This window comes from Elephantulus edwardii, unplaced genomic scaffold, assembly GCF_000299155.1.
Source record: "Elephantulus edwardii isolate Elephantulus edwardi_28Jun2011 unplaced genomic scaffold, EleEdw1.0 scaffold00026, whole genome shotgun sequence".
Taxonomy (NCBI): domain Eukaryota; kingdom Metazoa; phylum Chordata; class Mammalia; order Macroscelidea; family Macroscelididae; genus Elephantulus; species Elephantulus edwardii.
The window spans coordinates 21,142,344-21,161,678 of NW_006399776.1; the positions used below are offsets into that span (position 1 = coordinate 21,142,344).

Below are 19,335 nucleotides of genomic sequence, written 5' to 3' on the forward strand. Positions count from 1 at the left end.
GGAGGGTAGAGAGAATAGTGCAACAATGAATGAATGGAAACCCAAAATCTCTGTAAATATTTATGAAAATTAATAAAATATAGGGGAAAAAAAGAGAGAAGAGGTTACGGTGCTAGAAACACAGTAGGCAATGTCAGATGGATCTTGGCTGAAAGCAGAGAATACCAGAAAAAAAAAAAAAAGAAAGGACGAGCGGGGCCCTGTGCAGAGATGACATGCAAATTCATAGAGGTTTTGTGGGGTTTTTTTTCATTAAATTTACCACATGAAAAATGTTCTGTTATCATAATTTGAAAGTACAAATTTTTATCCTCAAGTTGAGGTTAAATTTAAGAGCCCTTGTAACTAGTATTTGCCTCTTCTTGGTTGAGTCTTTCATTAAAACATGCATTTTTGTTAAAAAAAAAAAAACAATGTCTCCTTTCAGTCTTTTCCATTCTTTATATAAAGTATTTTTAAATAATGTCTCCTTTCACTTAGTACCATCAAAGATGTATTGATTTAATAAGGAAGTTGGTTGAATCCTTACCTTTCATTTTAATATACAGTTTTATCCATGTTTATTTACAGATAGAATTGTCAATAAAATGAAAAGTTGATCAAAAAGGAATTTGGGTGGGGCTAGACTCTCAGCAAATACTATAAAAGCTATATTTGACACATAGCAACTTGCTATACCAGGAAAGCCCCATTTCCTGTTTCTGGGGCCACAGCAAAACATAACACAATAATTCTTAGCTCACTTTTTTGTGATCATCTGACACAACAGAAGTTGAAGATCAAGACCATCTTCCTCAGGAGAAAGAATTCTAGAATGCTGCTCTATATCTTGATGAAGGTGTTCATGGTTTTGCTGTGCCTAGGTAGGAATAGTTCCAGTGGGAATAGCTCTCTACCAGGGACTTCACGGCAGAAAAATGAGTAATTGCCTCTCATGTGATTTCTAGTCTCAGAATCCCAATGGAGGATCATCTATTAGTTGGTACAACTTAATGACAGTGGGTTATGACCTAAATATTGTAGACACAACCTGTGTCTTCTGGGTACTGTGGGAAGGAGACAAAAAAAGAAATTGCTTTGTCTTACACCTCTTACCCCCTAAAATTTTCTGATCTTATCTATTTTCCTATAGGATTCAGCCTTACCCAGAAGGTAAATAAAATTCAGTTAGAAATGATGGTGCAAGAAGAGGAGACTGTGACTCTTAACTGCACATATGATACCAGTGATCCAAGCTTTGCTTTATTCTGGTACAAGCAGTCCAGCAGTGGGCAAATTATTTTCCTTATTCGCCAGGAGTCTTACCAGCAAAATGCAACAGACGGCCGTTACTCATTGAACTTCCAACAAACATCTAAATCGATCAACCTTGCCATCTCAGCTTCACAGCTTGGGGACTCAGCAGTGTATTTCTGTGCATTGAGAGAAGCCACAGTGAGAGAAGAGTCAGAAAGAGACATACAAAAACCTAGAGCACTGCTTAAGAAATCCACCTGCTGTAGAGACTGACGGGGGAGGGGGGGCACCCCTTGGCTCAGACCGGAAGTGGCTACAACTGTGACAACCCAGGTGTAAGACTAGGGAAAAGACACAAAGACACTTCTAAGAAAACATCTTAGATAATTCCTGGAATTATATGCAACAAAAAAATATCTTTATCCCTGAATCTTTGGTTTCAAGTTAAAATAATTTTATTTATTGAAAGAACAGTCAACAATGCATTACTTATTGCTGAGATAAAGCTCAAAGAAATAGAGAAAGATACTCAGAAAAATATGACTGAATTATTGGTATATATGTGTGAATTCTTAGATTTTCAAATCAGTTTGTTTAAGAAGTGTTTGTTGAGTATATATTCAGTGACAAACATTGTTCTAAATAAGCATGCCCTTTAAACTGTTTGGCATGTTTTCATTTGTTTTTGTATCATGTTGTTTCATAACTATAAAATGAGCAAGGGCAGTGTGGGAATAGCCTTTTAATAATAATAATTATTCTAATAGACTTCTACTAATTTCACAGAAGAAAACTGCCCCATCAGCAGCATTCACAACACAAAACCAATTCTCATGAGGTTAGACGTGAAACTACCCTCCTGCACCTAATTGTACTAATTCCAGCACTAATATTACTGCTGATTTATTGGGTCCAAAATTCACTGCAGTGACCACACAGAATTCACAGAGCTATACTTACAGTTGTAGGGTTTATTGGGGAAGTCAACAATCTATAGTTCAGGTTGACTGCAGGATACAATCCCTCAGTCCAGACAGCTTCTCAAGCAGGACCACAGGTCCATTGATCCTTAGCCTCACAGCTCAGGTTAGTGTTATCAAGTTCTCCATTTTCTGCTAGCTATGTTATCTTCTTCTAGTCTTCCAGAAAACTTGCATGAAGGCCTCTAGCTCTGGCTTTGTGGGGCAGCATCTGTTTCATGTTGGTCTGTGGTTCTCTGTTGAGGCTGCTCTTCCTCTTTTGTAGATCTTGCTCTTGCTGGTGAAGAAATCTGTGGCTCTAAAGAACATTCATTGTTGGTGCTGAGATTCGCAATTTCTGCTGTTGTATCCACTCAATTTAATGTTGAAACTAGACAATCTTTTGTGGATAGATTAACACTTCCTATTCACATGCTCTCCCCACCCCCGTGGCAAAGTCAAAGTCAATCAATGGGTAGGAAAATAATTTTGAACAACAAAACCCTTGATATCACAATAACATTTTATGACTTAACTTGATTTGTGTTTGTTTGCTGTGAAGAAATAGAGCTGTGGGATTTATTTCGTCAGAGACACAAAGCTCTTTGTTTAGATGACAGGTATAGCTGCCATGTAAGCAAGTGCGTAATGACTGGAAATCCTGTGATCCCTTTCTTCTGGCATCTGAGTGTGCATCAGGTCAGAAATATAAGAACAAGATTAAACAGTGTTGAGAAAACTTTGGAGTTCATCTAACTAAGCAAGTCAAATTTAGAAAAATACAGGTACTGGCACAAACCTCATTTTGATGGTCCTAATAAATGTTTTATGCTGTGAAATTTTACTTGTTACTAAACTTTACAAACATTCCTTATAAAAATAGATAATATGCAACGAAACTCTTACCCTGAGAAAACACAAATACAAAAAAATAGTATTGAAAGATTTCTGTTTTTAAAAGTTTAAAAATAACTTTTAGAGTTTTGTTATTCAAGAATATGGAAAGAAGTAAGGTAGATTTAAAAAATTTGTGATAAACTCTTATACCTTCTTCTGTTCTTTCATCTTTCTATTCTCAGAAAAAATTTCAGAGTATCAATTTCCTAAGTTTGTTGTTTATTATTTTATTTCATATTTTCACATTATTCTTCAATACATGTGCATCCAGATTCTATCCTATACAGTATATGTTGTTATTGTTGTTGATTGCCGTGGAGTGGGCCACAACTCATAGTGACTCTATGAACAAAAGTCCTGAAGGCATTCTATAACTATTGTTGTTTATCAAAGTTCATAGAGTTTCCAGAGGCATGTTATTTAGGAAGTAGAAACCACTCCTGCTTCCAAATACAGCATACAGTACAACATATTTTGCATTTATTATGAGCTCAGGTATTAATTGATATGTTGACTTTGTGCATTAACAAGAATGGTTTACCAATACTGTCCTTGTTGTTTACGGTAGAGTTGGAACTGACCCATAGTTGACCCTCCAGCGGATTTTCAGAGGCAGTTAAACATATGGGGGAGATTGCCTGTCCTGCTCCCGTGGAGCAGCTGGTGCCTTCCAACTGCGTGCCTTCGGGATTGCAGCACAGCTTCTTGCCATTAGGCCACCAGAACAATTGATTTTCTAAAAATATTAGCCTTTGACATCAATCCGCTAGAGCACGGTTTCTCTCTGGGGCATACAGGTTGCCATGAGTCAAAACCAACTCTATGGCAAATGGTTGTAAATTTTGTCATCACGAAATATTTAATGATCATTCTTATTTACTCATCTTATTTCTTTATTTTAGATTATTCCATACTGAAACATGCTTCTACCTGATAGTACAGTTTATTCTCAATTGCTAACTAAAGGTTGGGAATTCAAATCCACCAACATAGATGCAGAAGAAAGATGTGAGAATATACTTCAGGTTGTTGTTGTTATGTGCTTTCGAGCCACCAGCGACCCATAGCAACTCTATATACAACAGCCCTAAACCTTTCTCTATCCTGCGCCAACCTTATTGTCTCTGACACACCTACACCCATTACCCCAGTAACTGAATCAATCCATCTCATTGAGGGTCTTCCTCTCTTGCGCTGTCCCTCCAACCTTCCAAGCATGACATCCCTCTCCAAGGAGTTGTCCCATCTTGCAACATGTCCAAAGGAGGTCAGACGAAGCCTTAGAATTCTTGCCTCCAAGGAGCAGCCTGGATTCACCCTCTCTAGGATGAACATAGGGTCGCTTTGAGTCGCAAGCGACTCGACAGCACATAACAACAACAGGATGAACAAACAGGAAAGCTTTTTGAGGCAGTTGTGTTCTGTAATAGATGAGGTCATCATGAGTTGGAATTGATCTTGTTTGTTTTGTTGTTATTTTTTATTATATCACAATTTAGTCATTCAATGTATTTCCTTTCTTTATCTTTGAAATATTTATTATTTTTATTTTACCCAATTTCTTTTTGTGTAGTAGATTTTGAGGTCAAGAAGTTCTATGCCTCCCACTTCATTTTTGTTTTTCAGAAGTGCTTTGCATATTTGGGATCTCTTTCTTTTCCAAATATACTTCACAATTTCCCTTTTGATATCCTTGAAAAATAAATTTGGTGTCTATATTGGGATTGTTGTTGAACATGTAGGTTGCTGTTGATAGGAGTGTCATTTTCACAATATTAAATCTTCCTACCCATGAACATGGCATATTTTCCCATTTATTTGGGTCTTTTATTGTGTCTTGCAAAAACATTCTGTAGTTTTCTTTGTACAGGTCTTTTGTGTCTCTAATTAGGTTCACTCCCAAATATTTAAATTTGTGCTTAGCTATTATCAATGCTATTGCTTTCTTGGTTTCCTTCTCTGAGTTCTCTTTATTACTTTAGAGGAATCCTATTGATTTTTGGATATTGATCTTATATCCTGCCACTCTACTACATTAGTCTATTAGTTCTAACAGTTTCTCTTGTCATATTACCCTAGCAAGCATATGCAATACTATATTGAATAGAAATGGTGTCAGTGGGCATCCTTGTCTGGTCCCTGTTTGCAAGGAAAATGTATTTTGTCTGTCTCCATTCAGAATGACACTGGCTCTTGGTTTTGCATATGTACTTTTCACTATGTTGAGGAAATTTGCCTCTATTCCAATTTTGCTGAGTGTCTTTATCAGGTAAGGGTGTTGGATTTTGTCAAATGCCTTTTATGCATCAATTGCTAAGATTATATGGTTCTTGTTATTTGCTTGGTTAAAGTGGTGAATTATATTGCTTTTCTTATGCTGAATCATCTTTCCATACTTCTTATGAATCCCACGTGGTCATATGAATTTTTTTTATGTGCTTTTGGATTCTATTGGCTAAGATTGTGTCAAGGATCTTGCATCTATATTCATGAGAGATACTGGTCTGTAGTTTTCTTTCTTGGTAATATCTTTGTCTGGTTTTGGTATCAGGGTTATGCTTTCTTCATAGAATGTCTCTGGGAATGTTCCTTTCTTTTCTATTTTTTAAAATACTTTACACAGAATTGGTGATTGATCTTCTCTGAATGTTTGGTAGAATTTAGCTCTGAAGCCATCTGATCCAGGACTTTTAGTATGAGAAAGTCTTTTTATGACCTGCTCAATTTCTTATTTCATGACGTTTTACATCGTGATTTTCATGTGTTCTACATCTGTCCTTGTCAATCTGGGTAGGGTATGAGTTTCAAGGAATTTGTCCATTTACTCTAGGTTTTCAAATGTATCAGAATATAGCTTTTCAAAGTATTCTGATATTATAAATTTAATTTCATCTGATTCTATTGTGATGTCACCTCTATAATTTCTTAATCGAGTTATCTGTGTTGTCTTTTTTTCCTCTTTTGTTAAGTTTGCCAGTGATTTGTCAATTTTATTGACTCTATTAAAAATCAGTTTCTTGTCTTATTGGTGGTTTTAATTGCTTTTCTGTTGTCTATTTCATTGATTTAATCTCTTGCCCTTATAATTTCCTTTCTCTAGAGGCTGTATATTGTTCCTAGTTGGCTTTTTGAAGGCTGTAAGATCATATGGAGTTCTTTTTTTATTTGATGAAGGTGTTGAGTCAGATCATTGACTTTCCTTTCTTCTTACTTTTTTATGTGTGTGCTTATTGCTATGAACTGTCCCTTGAGGACTGCCTGCACTGTATCCCAGAGGTTTAGTGTGTTGTATTTTCATTTTCATTTGTTTCAAGGAACTTTTAAAATTTAATTCTTTATTTGTTTTATAACCCAATAATGGTCTAGCAGAGAGTTATTTAGTGTCCACATGGGTGGTTTTGTAAGATTTACCCTTCCACAGTTAATATCTAGTTTTGTGGCATTGTGTTCTAAGGAGCTACTTTGTGTTAATTTACTGTTTTTTAATTTGCTGAGATTTGTTTTGTGTCCTAATATATGATCAGTTCTGGAGACTGTACCATGTGCACTTGAGAAGAAAATGAAGTGGGTTTTAGTTGGGTGCAGTAACCTGAATACATCCACAGGGTCGAGTTGGCTAATTGTATAGTTTAGTTCTGCAGCACGTTTGTTGAGTTACTCTTGAGTTCACCTATCCATTGGTGATTGTGGTGTGTTGAAGTCTCCTACCATTATTGTGGTGTTATTTCTTTCTTCAATTCTGTTAGCCTTTGTTTTATGTATTTTGCAGGTCTATCGTTTGGTGTACAAATGTTGACCAAGGTTATATCTTCTTTATCTATTGTGCCTTTATTCAGTATGTAATGCCCTTTCTTACCTTTATGGTGGTTTTCATTCTGAAGTCTCTTTTATCTGAGATTAGTATTGCCACTTCTGCTTTCTTGAGGTTGCCATTTCCTTGGTATATTTTTTTTCCAGCCTTTGATTTTTTGTTGATTTTTTCTTCATATTTTAGATGTGTTCTTGTAGGCAATGTATTGCTGGGCTTTTTTTTTTTTAACCATTCTTTTTCTCTTGATTGGTGCTTTTAGTCCACTCATATTAATTGTGAATATTGTCAGGCCAGGTTTTACCATTGCCATTTTGTTCTGTTTCTTTTTAGGTTGTTTCTGGTTACTATGGTCCATTCACTTTCCTTTGGAATTGCTGTGTGAAGAATTTCACTTAAAATTTCTTGTAGTTTTTGGTCTTGTTTTCACAAATTCCTTGAGTTCCTTCTTTCCTGAAAAGGATCTAATTTCTCCTTCATATTTGATGGAGAGCTTTGCTCTTTATAGACTCCTGGGCTGGCAATTGTTTTCTTTCAACTTTCTGTATGCCATCCCATTGTCTTGTAGCTTGCATGGTTTCTGCTGAGAAATCAGAACTTAATCTGTTTCTCCCTTTGTATGTGACTCATTGTTTTCTTTGCACTGCTTTTAGTACTCTAATCTTTTAATTTGGAGAATTTGACTATGATATGTTTTGATTTTTTGGGGGGGATGGTCTAGCCTGTTTGGTTTTCATTGTGCTTCTTGGATGTAGATTTCCCCATTCTTCAAAATACTTCGGAAGTTTTTTTCTAGTACTCCTTCCACAATTTTCTCCATGACTTGTATGTTCTGGAATTCTAATCTTATGTATGTTGTTCCTTTTGACGTCATCCACATGATTCTAAAGTGTCTTCATATTCTTAATGTCTCTTCTCTGATTTTTCTTCTAGTATGTCTCCAGTGAGGTTCTTGTTTTCCACCTCACTGACTCTCTGCTCCATCTCTTCAATTCTACCTTTTTGTCTTACCAGCATGTTGAACTCTTCTGCCAATTCAGCCTTAATGTTCTGGATTGCATTTTCATTCTTTTCTATTATTTTCAGTACTGTATTGGCTGTACTCTCTCTGTCTTGTTATTTTTTTTTAAGTTCTTGTACCTCTTTATTTATACTATCAATTCTTTTTTTTCTATCTTTTGTACTTTCTTCTGTAGATGTTCAAGTTGCTCCTTATCAACATATTTCTTCTGGATTGATTTTTTTTTAATATATTTGCTCTCTTAATGGCTTCCATTGTTTCTTCCATCATTTGTATCTTCATCTGTAGCTGTCCAAATAACTCTACATTAAAATATTTCTTCTGGTTCTATCTGAGGATTCATTGGGTCTGCTTTTTTAGAAGGGTTGAGTTTTTTTGTTTTTATTTTCCATAATGACTGAGACAGACTGCTGTTTTCTTAACATTATGTGAGTCTTTTCTTAGTATATATTAGGTTGTTGTAACTATATAATGACCCAGAGTATGGCAATATTTTGTGCAAGACCTGTATATTTGTGCTCCCTTCTTGGCCTGAGGCCTGCCGGACCGAGAGTCTGACAGCAGTGTTTAACCCAAAGTACTTGAATGGTTGAAAAGGAAAATCTGTTGCCTTCCAGAAACCATGGCTCAGCAAATCTGGCCTGGCTTCTGCTTGAGCTAAAGGAATCCCATATGATGTAGCAGCAGTGTTTGATCCAAAATACATGAACTCAATTTCTTTTACTTTTTATGATGCTGTAGACTGACTCTACATTTATTCTCTTATACAGCAACATCTATGAATATTTTTATGTTGCATTGTCTTGCTTATTTGAAAGAAGTTCTCAAGAATATATATTCAGAAAAGAATTCCCAACTATTTTTCTAACTTTGATGTGCCTATGAAATTATTGAATATACCTTGGCTTAGGTTAAGCACACATTAGTGTTTAAATACTTTAAAGAAGTCCTTTTCAGCTGCTATGCTCACTACAAAAAAGTCAGAAAGCTCGACAATGACTAGGGATGATTGAAGTAGAATTGATGTTTTTGAGGTGTGGTGCTGGAGAAGAGTATTGAATATACCATGGACTGCTAGGAGAACAAACAGGTTCTTCCTAGAGAGGGTGAGACCAGGCCGCTTCTTGGAGGCAAGGATTCTGAAGAATCGTCTGACATACTTTGGACAGGTTGCAAGGTGGAACCAGTTCTTGGACAGGGACATCATGCTTGGGAGTGTGGAGGCACAGCACAAGAGAGGAAGATCCTCGATGAGATGGATTGATTCAGTGACTAGGGTAATGGGGTTAGGTGTGTCAGAAACAATAAGATTGGCACAAGATAGAGCAGGGTTTAGGGTTGCTGTAGATAGGGTCAGCACAACAGTAACAACAACATGCCCAGTACAATACCTTGCTTGACTGTTATTTCCTTACACATTGACTGTGGTACTGAGGAAAATATAATCCTTTATAAACTCCATTTTTTTCTCATCTCTCATGATATTGTCTTATGGTTCAATTGTGAGGAGGTTTGCTTTCTTTATTGTGTGGTGTAATTCATACTGAAGACTATCATTTTAGTGTTCATCAATAAATCCTTCAAATTTTCTTAGTTTTCAGCAAGCAATGTTCTATCACCTGCGTCATGCAGATTGTTGATGAATCTTTCTCCAATCCTGATGCTTCACTCTTCTTCATGTATTTCAGCTTCTTGGATCCGATGGAATGTTGTTAGGTGCTTTTGAGTCAACTACAACCCATAGTGACCCAATATAAATGGTTCTGAACCTTGCCTTAACCTGAGCCAATCTCACTGTCTCCAACTCCACAGCCATAGCCACTGTGTAGATCCATGACATTCAGGGTCTTCTCTTGAACTGATAATCTACCTTTAAATCATGGTGTCTTTCTCCAAAGATTAGCCACTCCTGACAACATGTTCAAAGTATGTGAGACAGAGTTTCACCGTCCTTGCCTCCAAAGAACACCCTGATTTTCCTTTCTCCAGGACAGATCTTTTTTTCCACTCTGAGTAGTCCACAGGATATTGAACAGTTTTCTCCACAACCCGAAGGCATCAATTCTTCTTTTGTCATTTCCAGTCACTCTCCAGCTTTCAGTTGCATAGCAAGTATTTGAGAAGATCATGGCTTGGATGAGGCATGCCTTGGTCTTTAGATTGATAAAGTTGCCCCTTAGCACTCTGGAGAGGTTCTTGACAGCAGATCTTCCCAGTAAAAGTCATGTTTTGGTTTCCTGCTCCTGATGCCAATGGTGTTGATTATGGATCCAAATAAGACAAAATTGTTAACAACTGCAATCTTTTCTCCAACTATGATGGAATAGATATGGTAAAAGATAAAATGGTGTACCTGCCATTCCTAATATTAAATCACACAGTGTCATCTTGTTTTATATGAATAGCTAGTGCTTAGTTTATGTACAGGTTCCTTATGGGCATGATTAAGTATTCTGGAATTCTTGTTCACAATATCTAACTAGTAATTGAAAGTACTAAACCATGAGAAATGAGATCTATTTTCCACACTACACAAATCTAGCAGTATTAAATTTTATCTCAATTTCTAAGTTATTAAATTTGTAATCTGTGATACAACTAGCTAAACATTGTTTCAAAAATCGGTATTCTCCACGAAATTACATAATTTACTTTTTTTAAAAATCAGTATTCTCAACTTTTAAAATAAATGTTAAAGAAATGATATATTAAACATAGGCAATCCAGGTGGATTGACATGGTTACTGCTGCAATGGACTCTAGTTGTCAGGAAGCGTGAAGATGGCATAGAATAGGACATGGTTCAGATCTGTTATTCATAGGGTCAATATAGGTCATATTTTACTTGACAGAACCTAACAACAACAACAACAACAGAATTTGTTGTTTTTCATAGATAACAAAGAATATAAATAAAATAGGTATGCAATTCAGAAAGTTAGAAAAATGACCAAAAAAAGGATGAAAACTGTAAGTAAAATTTATATTGTTAGGTGCTATAGTGTTAACTACAACTCATAGTAACCTTATATACAACAGAATGAAACCTGGCCAGGTCCGACACCTTTCTCATAATCTCTGCTGTGCTCCAGATCACTGTTACCATCTTTGAGTCGATCCGGAGCTGCCTTAGAAGTTTGCTGCTGTGTACTGTTGAGTTGGTATAAAACAAAAAATATATGAATGTATGAATAATTAATATAATGTATAAACTTTCACTTAAATAAAATGATAGTATTTTTTAAAATGTGGCCTGAAAGCTCTGGAAGCCCAGTGAGGTAGGTCCACCCTGTCCTTCAGGGCTGCTAGGAGTTGAAATCAACTGCACAGCAAAGGTCTTTGTTTTTGGTGTACAATAAGTGAGTCTTTGTACCAGTGCATTTGATTTTGGTAAAAATTACAAATATTTGGATTTTCTTACTTTGATTGAAACTTTAAATACATTGTGTATTTTTATTCTTTTTCCTCTCATTTTTATTGTTCTTTGGGTGAAAGTTATGTTGTTGTTGTTGTTATGTGCCATCGAGTCGTTTGCGACTCATAGCGATCCTATGTACAACAGCCCTAAACCCTGCTCTATCCTGTGCCAATTGCATGGCCTCTGACATGTTTATAAGAAACATTAAAGCAGGTTATACACATGAATTTCACCTGATGGTAAGCATAGAATTCAGATCGATTACATCTGTGGAAGGAACCACTGGAGAAGCTCAATATCAGCTGTGAAAACTAGGCCGGGGACTGATTGTGGAACAGACCACCAACTACTCATATGCAAGTTCAAGCTGAAGCTGAGGAAAATTAAACCAAACCCACAGGAGCCAAAGTATGACTTTGATTTCGTCCCACCTGAATTTCAGAATCATCTCAGGAACAGGTTTGCGGCCTTAAACACTAATGAGCGAAGACCAGATGAGTTGTGGGATGATGTTAAATGGATCATCCAGGAAGAGTGCAAATGGTCATTACAAAGACAGAAGAGGAAGGAAAGACCAAAATGGATGTCAGAAGAAACTCTGAAGATTGCACTGGAGCGTAGGGAGGCCAAAGCACAAGGAAGAATTCAAGATATTAAAGAGCTGAAAAGAAGATTTCAAAAGGCAGCACGGAATGACAAAGCAAAATATTACAATGAAATGTGTGAGGAGCTAAAGTCGGAAAACCAAAAGGGCTGAACTCGTTCAGCATTTAAGCTCAAGGAACTGAAGAACAAATTCAAACCTAGAGTTGCTATAATAAAGGATGCTTTAGGCAGAATATTAAATGATCCAGGAAGTATTAAAAGAAGATGGAAAGAATATACTGAGTCATTATATCGAAAGGAATTGGCAGATGCAGAAGAATTTAATGAAATAACATTTGAGCAAGAGCCTATGGTGATGAAGGAAGAAGTTCAAGCTGCTTTGAAGGAAATAGCAAAAAATAAGGGCCCAGGAATAGATGGTATACCAATTGACATATTTCAGCTAACAGATGCTGCCCTGGATGTGCTCACCAAGTTGTGCCAAGAAATCTGGAGAACAATCTCTTGGCCAACTGCCTGGAAGAGATTTATATTTGTTCCCATTCCAAAGAAGGGTGACCCAACTGAGTGTGGAAACTACAGAACAATATCATTGATTTCACATGCAGCAAGATTCTACGGAAGATTATCCAAAAACGACTGGAACAGCACATCAATAGAGAACTGCCAGCAGTCCAGGCTGGGTTTAGACGGGGTCATGGTACTAGGGATATTGTAGCTGATGTTAGATGGATCTTAGCTGAAAGCAGGGAATACCAGAAGAATGTCTATCTGTTTCATTGGCTATGCAAAGGCGTTTGACTGTGTGGATCATAACAAACTGTGGCTGACTCTGAGAAGAATGGGAATCCCAGAACACTTGATCGTGCTAATGTGAAACCTATCCTTGGACCAAGAAGCAGTCGTTAGAACAGAGAAAGGTAACACCGCATGGTTCAAATTGGGAAAGGAAAGGTTATAGGAGAAATTACTTTTCCATTCAACAATTCAGACACATTTTGTTTGTCTTATGGCTTTGAGCAGAAGAGCTACAATTGGAAGGGCTGAGAGCTTTATAAAACTGGCCTCAAACACAGAAAGTTCAAGGGTAAATTGCCTGCAAGTACATCATAGAAGCTGCCCTGACCATATTCTGCTGCTAATCTGGATTATAACCGTTAGACTTCCCACAACCTGTGTGGTCTGCGAGTTATCACATCGTATTTTAGACCCAGCAAACCAGTATGATTGTTGTGAAATGAGTAGCAAGAAGTATGGGAGCATGGGGGACATGTCTGACCTCATGGGAGTTGGTTTTTTGCTGTTGATACTGTTGAAGAGGATAGTTTCCCTTTGTGAAGCTCGTAAAGGTAACATATGGCCATTCCCACATGACCCTTGTTCTTTTTTACACTGTACATGGAAATATTTTACTATTTAAACCACTTTTACCACAGCCAATGAGAAGGAACAGAAAGTGATTGCTGAGCATGAAATAAGTTTTGATACACTTGACAGCCCACAGAAGCTTAAGAATTTCTCAACCTTCAGACAAGCTCTGCACAAAGCAAATATCTAATCAACCCACTGTCAGTCAAGCATTCATAGCCACCTCCCATTGATTTCAAGGCTATTAGTCTTTATGAGAAGAGATCATACATTTTTGTTCTAAGGAGTGGCCAACGATTTTAACTGCTGATCTTTCAGCTCCAAAACCTGGAATCCACAGCCACAGTGTTTGTTATGACTCTTAGTGACCCTTCATTGAGCTTTGAAGTTGTAAATCTTTATGAGAGAACTGTACTTATTTTTCTCTTCATGGGAACAACTGGTGGTCTCAAACCTTTTGGTTGGTAGGGCTCACAATTAGTCTGGAAAAAAGTTCAGGTCACCACCTGGTGGTCAGGTCTTAAACTGCAGTTTGATTTCTTTTATACTATTTTTCTTTTTGATCAAAGGCCCACTGATAAGTATTTATTTCTTTCATACTTCCAGTTGGATGCAAACTGGTTCCAAGTTTTATTATAGAAAGAACTGAATCAGTACCTGTAGCTTAGTTGTCTTTAGATATTCTAAGAGTCAGGAAAAAGAATTTATAGTGTTACCTCATAACAATCCTCTAAAATTTTCTGTGAAAATAATCTATAGTGGGACAAACAGGAAACATAGGCTTTGCTACCAAACAGATTTATGCTCAGTGCTCTTAGTTCTGCTTTTTTTAGGCTTAATTTGTGTTGGTTTTGTTTTATTAGTAGTAAAATGTAACACATTTTTAACATTATTTTTAACATTTTTTCTTAATATTTTGTGATATTTTTTCACTAATGTATCAAAAGAGAATGACAAGTATATAGATGATTTATTAAAGAGAATAATCTCAAATGATAAATTTAAAGTGTTTGACAAAATCCTGCACCACTCCTTATTTAAAACTCTCAGGGAATTAGGAATTGAGGGAAATCCTTATTTAAGTCATCTAGAAAAATCTGCATACATCAAATGCCACACACAATGGAAAAATACTAAAAGCTTTACCTCTAAGTTTAAGAACAAGGGAAGGATTTTTGCATTACCACTTCTACTTAAACATTGTACTATAGGTTCTAGTTATGATGTAAGACAAAAAGAAAGAAAAGGCATCCAGTTTGGGCCACAAGAAATAAAGTCATTTTTATTTGTTGACAACATATTGTCTGTGTTTGCTGTTCTCTTAGAAAATATAAGACAATATACAAAAAAGTTTATAGCACTAATAAGTAAATTTAGTAAAGTTCCAGTATAAAGGAGCACTCTACAAAGATCAGTTTTATTCCTGGTTGAGTCTCAAAACAAGAATGCTGAGTGAAATAAACCAGACTGAAAAGAAAGTATGCTTTGTGATCCATTAATATAAAACTAGATAATACACAAATAAATCTACAATGACAGGAAATTGGTTTCTTGAGAATGAAAGAGGAAGGTTGGAAAAGATCTGAGAAATTTCAAAGAGATGCAAAGAAACTTTTGGGGCAAAGCATACATTTGTTATCTTATTGTAACAATGATTTCAGAAATATATACATGTGTCATATCTCATAAAAGGCTAGTTTTAAATATGTGAAGTCCTCTGGTGGTTTAGTGGTAAGGACGTGTGCTTCCAACCAACAACCCAAAGACACACAATTCAAATCCATGAGATGGGTAATCTCCTATCCTGTGATTAACTGCTTCTGAAAACTTTCTGGAAAGTCAGCTATGAATTATAGATACTAATTTATTGACATCATATTTTGACTGAAACTTTTTAACAAAACATTGTTTAAATACAATGAGAATCTAGAAAACATACTTCAATAAAGTTATAAAAAATCCCAGATTCAGTTAACATTTTTTTACTAAAATATTTAGTTGTCTTCTGGAATGTCCCAATACACAACATGCCCCTTCTCTAGATTCTCATTGTATTTAAACAATCTTCTGTAAAAAAGTTTGTGTCAAGATATAATGTCAGTACAATAGTATTCACAAACAAAATCTTAAAAACTGGTATCAAGACGGCTGTATCAAAAATCACTTGAGAGTTTTCCACAAAATATAGCTTTATGAACTTGGTCTTAGAAATTAAGATTCATGAAGTTAACAGTGGAATCTTGAAAGTTGCCTTTAAAAATCAGTCAAGTCTTAATTCAGTTCTCAAATAGCCAAATTGCAGAACCTCTAATATTGGCTATTGTGGGACTATCACTAATAGATACTTATTAATATCTTTATTAATTTCAGGGCCTGGGGCAGATATGAGTCCTAATTCATGCATCAATCTTATGATGCAATTTGTCCACTGGAGAGGAAATTATTTATTTACAGTTTGGCAATAAAGTCTGGCAGATGGAAAACCAGCAAATGTTCTTTATGCTAGATCTCCACTTAGCATATAAGAATAGAATTTGTTTTCTGACTCACATAAATCAGTCACTCCATCTTAAAGAAATTAAAATTGTGGAGAATTAAATGTTTATTTCAAACTATTTGAGAGGACTCAGTAAATTTTCATTACTGTTCCATCTGTTTAGGATTCATATTTTTCACTTGTGAAACTCAGGAATATTTTACAATTGCATAATATAGTATGATGTTCCCCTCTGAGACCATTATTAAAAAGAGAATGTGAAAAAAAAAGAGATAATGTTCCTTGGGTGGGTGTGTGCCGCTGAATCAGAACTGACCCATCGCTGACCCTACCATGGGTTTTCAGAAGCAGTAAATCTCATGGAAGGAGACTGTCATCTTTCTCATACAGAGCACCTGGTAGATTAGAACCATGTGCCTTTTAGGTTGACAGCATAGTCCTTATTGATACTATCTTACAAATCGGGGTGGGGGGATATATAGTTCATGTAGTAAAAGACCATTTATTAATTTTAATGATAAATACCTTGTTGTTGTTATGTGCCATTGAGTCCACTGTGATTCACAGTGAATGTATGTACAATAGCTATGAACCCTGCCCTATCCTGAGCCAATCTCACTGTCTTCGACATAGCTACCCTACTACACCACTTACTATGTCAATTCATCTTATTCAGGATCTCCCTCTCCTGCATTGCCCCTCTACCATTCCAAGCAAGATGTCCTTCTCCAAGGATTGGCCTCTCCTATCAACATGACCAAAGCATGTGACAAGGAGCTTCAAAATCTTTCCCTCCAAGGAACAACTTGGACAGACCTGTTTGTTCTCTTGGCAGTCCATGGTATGTTCAACACTCTTCTCCAGAACCACAACTCAAAGGCATCGATTCTTCTGTCATCCTTCATCATTGTCCAGTTCCCCAATGCATAGCAAGTAATTGCAAAGACATGGCCTGGATCAGGCACACATTAGTCTCTAGACTGGCATTGTTGTTCTTTATCATTTTGAGGAGTTCCCTGGCAGCAGATTTTCCTAGTACAATTTGTCTTTTGATTTCCTGATTGCTGGTGCCCATAGTGTTGATTGTGGAATGGAGCAAGTGGAAATTATTAGCAATTTCAATCTCTTCTCCATCTATGATGGTGCTGATGATTGGCCCAGTAGTGAGAATCTGTTTTCTCAATGTTGAGCTTCAATCCATGTTGAAGACTGCAGTCGATCTTCTGGAGCAAACACGTCAGCTCCTCTTGGTTTTGGCAAGCAAGGTTGTGTCATCTGCATAATGCAAGTTGTTGATGAGTCCTCCTCCAATCTTGATGCCTTAAAAAATATTGGTTGGAACCTAGTAAATGCCCAGCACTGTTCTACCTGTTTGGACATAGTGCTGAAAAACACAGAATTAGTCACAAATGATAGAATTACATAACTGCTTATTGTTTCATCTAATTTAAGCCCTAACTAGTTTTCTGACATGCCAGTGAATTATAAGGTAGTCCACAGTGGATCTATGAGAGTATGTCACTGTTATTATGGGCTTGTTGAATTAGAAGTGCACGTGACTGTGACTTACAAGTGACTCATTAGTGACAGTCAAGCAGATTTTTAGAGGTGGTAAATCCCTGGGGTGTAGATTGCCCATCTTAAATCCACAGAGCAGCTCGTGGATTTGAACCACGAGTGTCTTCAGGTTGCCAGTGCAACTAAATGGTCAAGATATTAGTTCTAGAGATGCCTTGGGATGATCTACTAAAGAATTTTCGGATATTGTACTAAGAACAAACTGACATTAGAGGTTATGATAATGTTCTTCACTTGTACAAGTCCCCTCATGACTAACACGTTTTATAAATGAGGCCCAGATAAGAAGACTTTTGGGGCTGAGTTCAGGGATCATTCATTCCACTTCAGTCTTTTGTCCACAAGGGGGTGCAGCTTCCTAACACAAACACATTTCCTGTGTTATTCTCGATTTGGATTTGACATTTCTGACATTAACATTTCTTCACATTATGAATCAAAAGCATCCTTTAAGTGGCATTCTAAAGATGAACACTTCTCCAGGTTTAGTGGTTGTGGTACTCTTAATGCTTGGTAAGTAAATGGTGCATAAAATTGGCGTTCTTGCTTCTATTATGTCTGTAAGACTTAATAATTGTTTCAAAGAGCATTACTTTCAAGGCTTTTACACACTCTTTTCTCCCTCAGGAGGAACCAGTGGAGATTCAGTGGACCAGACTGAAGGCCAAGTAACCCTTTCAGAGAGGACTTCCCTGACTATGAACTGCACTTACACAGCCTCCGGGTATCCAACTCTTTACTGGTATGTCCAGTATCCCAACGAAGGTCTCCAGCTCCTCCTGAAAGCTGCCAAGGCCAATGAGAAAGGAAACGGCAAAGGTTTTGAAGCCATTTACAATAAAGAAGCATCTTCCTTCCACTTGACGAAAGCCTCAGTGCGAGAGTCAGACTCGGCTGTGTACTACTGTGCTCAGAGTGACACAGTGACTGGAACTGCAGGGGGAGCTGTGCGCAAACTAGGAGCAGCACGAGAGAGACCTAGCTGCTCAGTGTCCAACTTTGTGATTTACTCTAGCCTGAAGACTCTGTTGTGTTTGGTCCTCAGGCACTGTGGCTGATGCAAAGATCAAAGGAGAAACAAAAGAGCAAGAAGTGACCATAACCAATTGCCTTTTAGTAAATCTGAAAACAGAGTTGACATTAATTGTTCCTCAATCACAGTAAAAATAACTGACATGTAAAACCATATCATTAGTGATGTGATCTCTGTGCTTTTACTTGCAGACACACTCCAACTTCTTGATCTCATAGAGGGAAGAAAACCATGAAAGTGATTCATCATATGGGCATGAGGGAAGAGGGTGATATGAAAGGAAGAATAATTGTCCCTACATTGCACTACAAACATGTTGATGGTCTTTGTAAAATAGACGAGATGGTACATAATTAATATCGGCACATTTGAAGTACTCTTGATGATTGCAGAACATTTTGAAAATTGGAGTGTAGAAGATATGTGTTTTTTAGCTCTCCTTTGGCTGTGACAGCTGGAGTAACTGAAAAAGGACATTGGCTTTCAAAGGCCAATGGCTACTAAAATAATTTTGTTTTTCTGGTTGGTCTTTCTCTGTGAGATTTTTCTCTCTTATTTTTTAAAATGCCATTTTTCTAGATTTTTATGTGTTTGCTAAGATAATACATTTTCTTTTTTATTAGTTCTATATTCTTGGTTTAAGTGTAATCAATTTTACTAAATTTCATTTAAATCATTACTTTAAAATGTTATCTTCTTTACAAGGAGGAATGTGGCATCAGGATTGGTGGAAGATTCATCAACATCCTGTGTTATGCAGATGACACAACCCTGCTTGCTGAAACTGAAAAGGACCTGAAGTGTTTGCTGCAGAGGGTCCAGGACTGCAGTCTTCAATATGGATTGAAGCTCAACATCAAGAAAACAAAGATTCTCACCACTGGGCCAACTGGCAGCATCAGGATGGATGGTGA

At 36.7% G+C, this 19,335-nt stretch overlaps 1 protein-coding gene, 1 pseudogene and 1 gene segment (V, D, J or C); all 3 read left to right on the forward strand.

Moving 5' to 3' along the window:
* The window catches only part of LOC102846737, a 42,796-nt gene extending 29,293 nt beyond the window's left edge, over nt 1–13,503 (forward strand). The window contains exons 3-5 of the mRNA XM_006883296.1: nt 1,133–1,406; nt 13,107–13,294; nt 13,382–13,503. Of these exons, the coding sequence (XP_006883358.1) occupies nt 1,133–1,406; nt 13,107–13,294; nt 13,382–13,503 (584 nt within the window). The remainder of the gene's footprint in view (nt 1–1,132; nt 1,407–13,106; nt 13,295–13,381) is intronic.
* Nucleotides 13,504–17,855: 4,352 nt separating this feature from the next.
* Nucleotides 17,856–18,446, forward strand: LOC102847143. The segment is given in 2 exon segments: nt 17,856–17,901; nt 18,016–18,446. Coding segments are annotated over 2 exon segments (477 nt in total).
* Nucleotides 18,447–18,676: 230 nt separating this feature from the next.
* Nucleotides 18,677–19,335, forward strand: part of LOC102847543 — a 71,963-nt pseudogene continuing 71,304 nt past the window's right edge.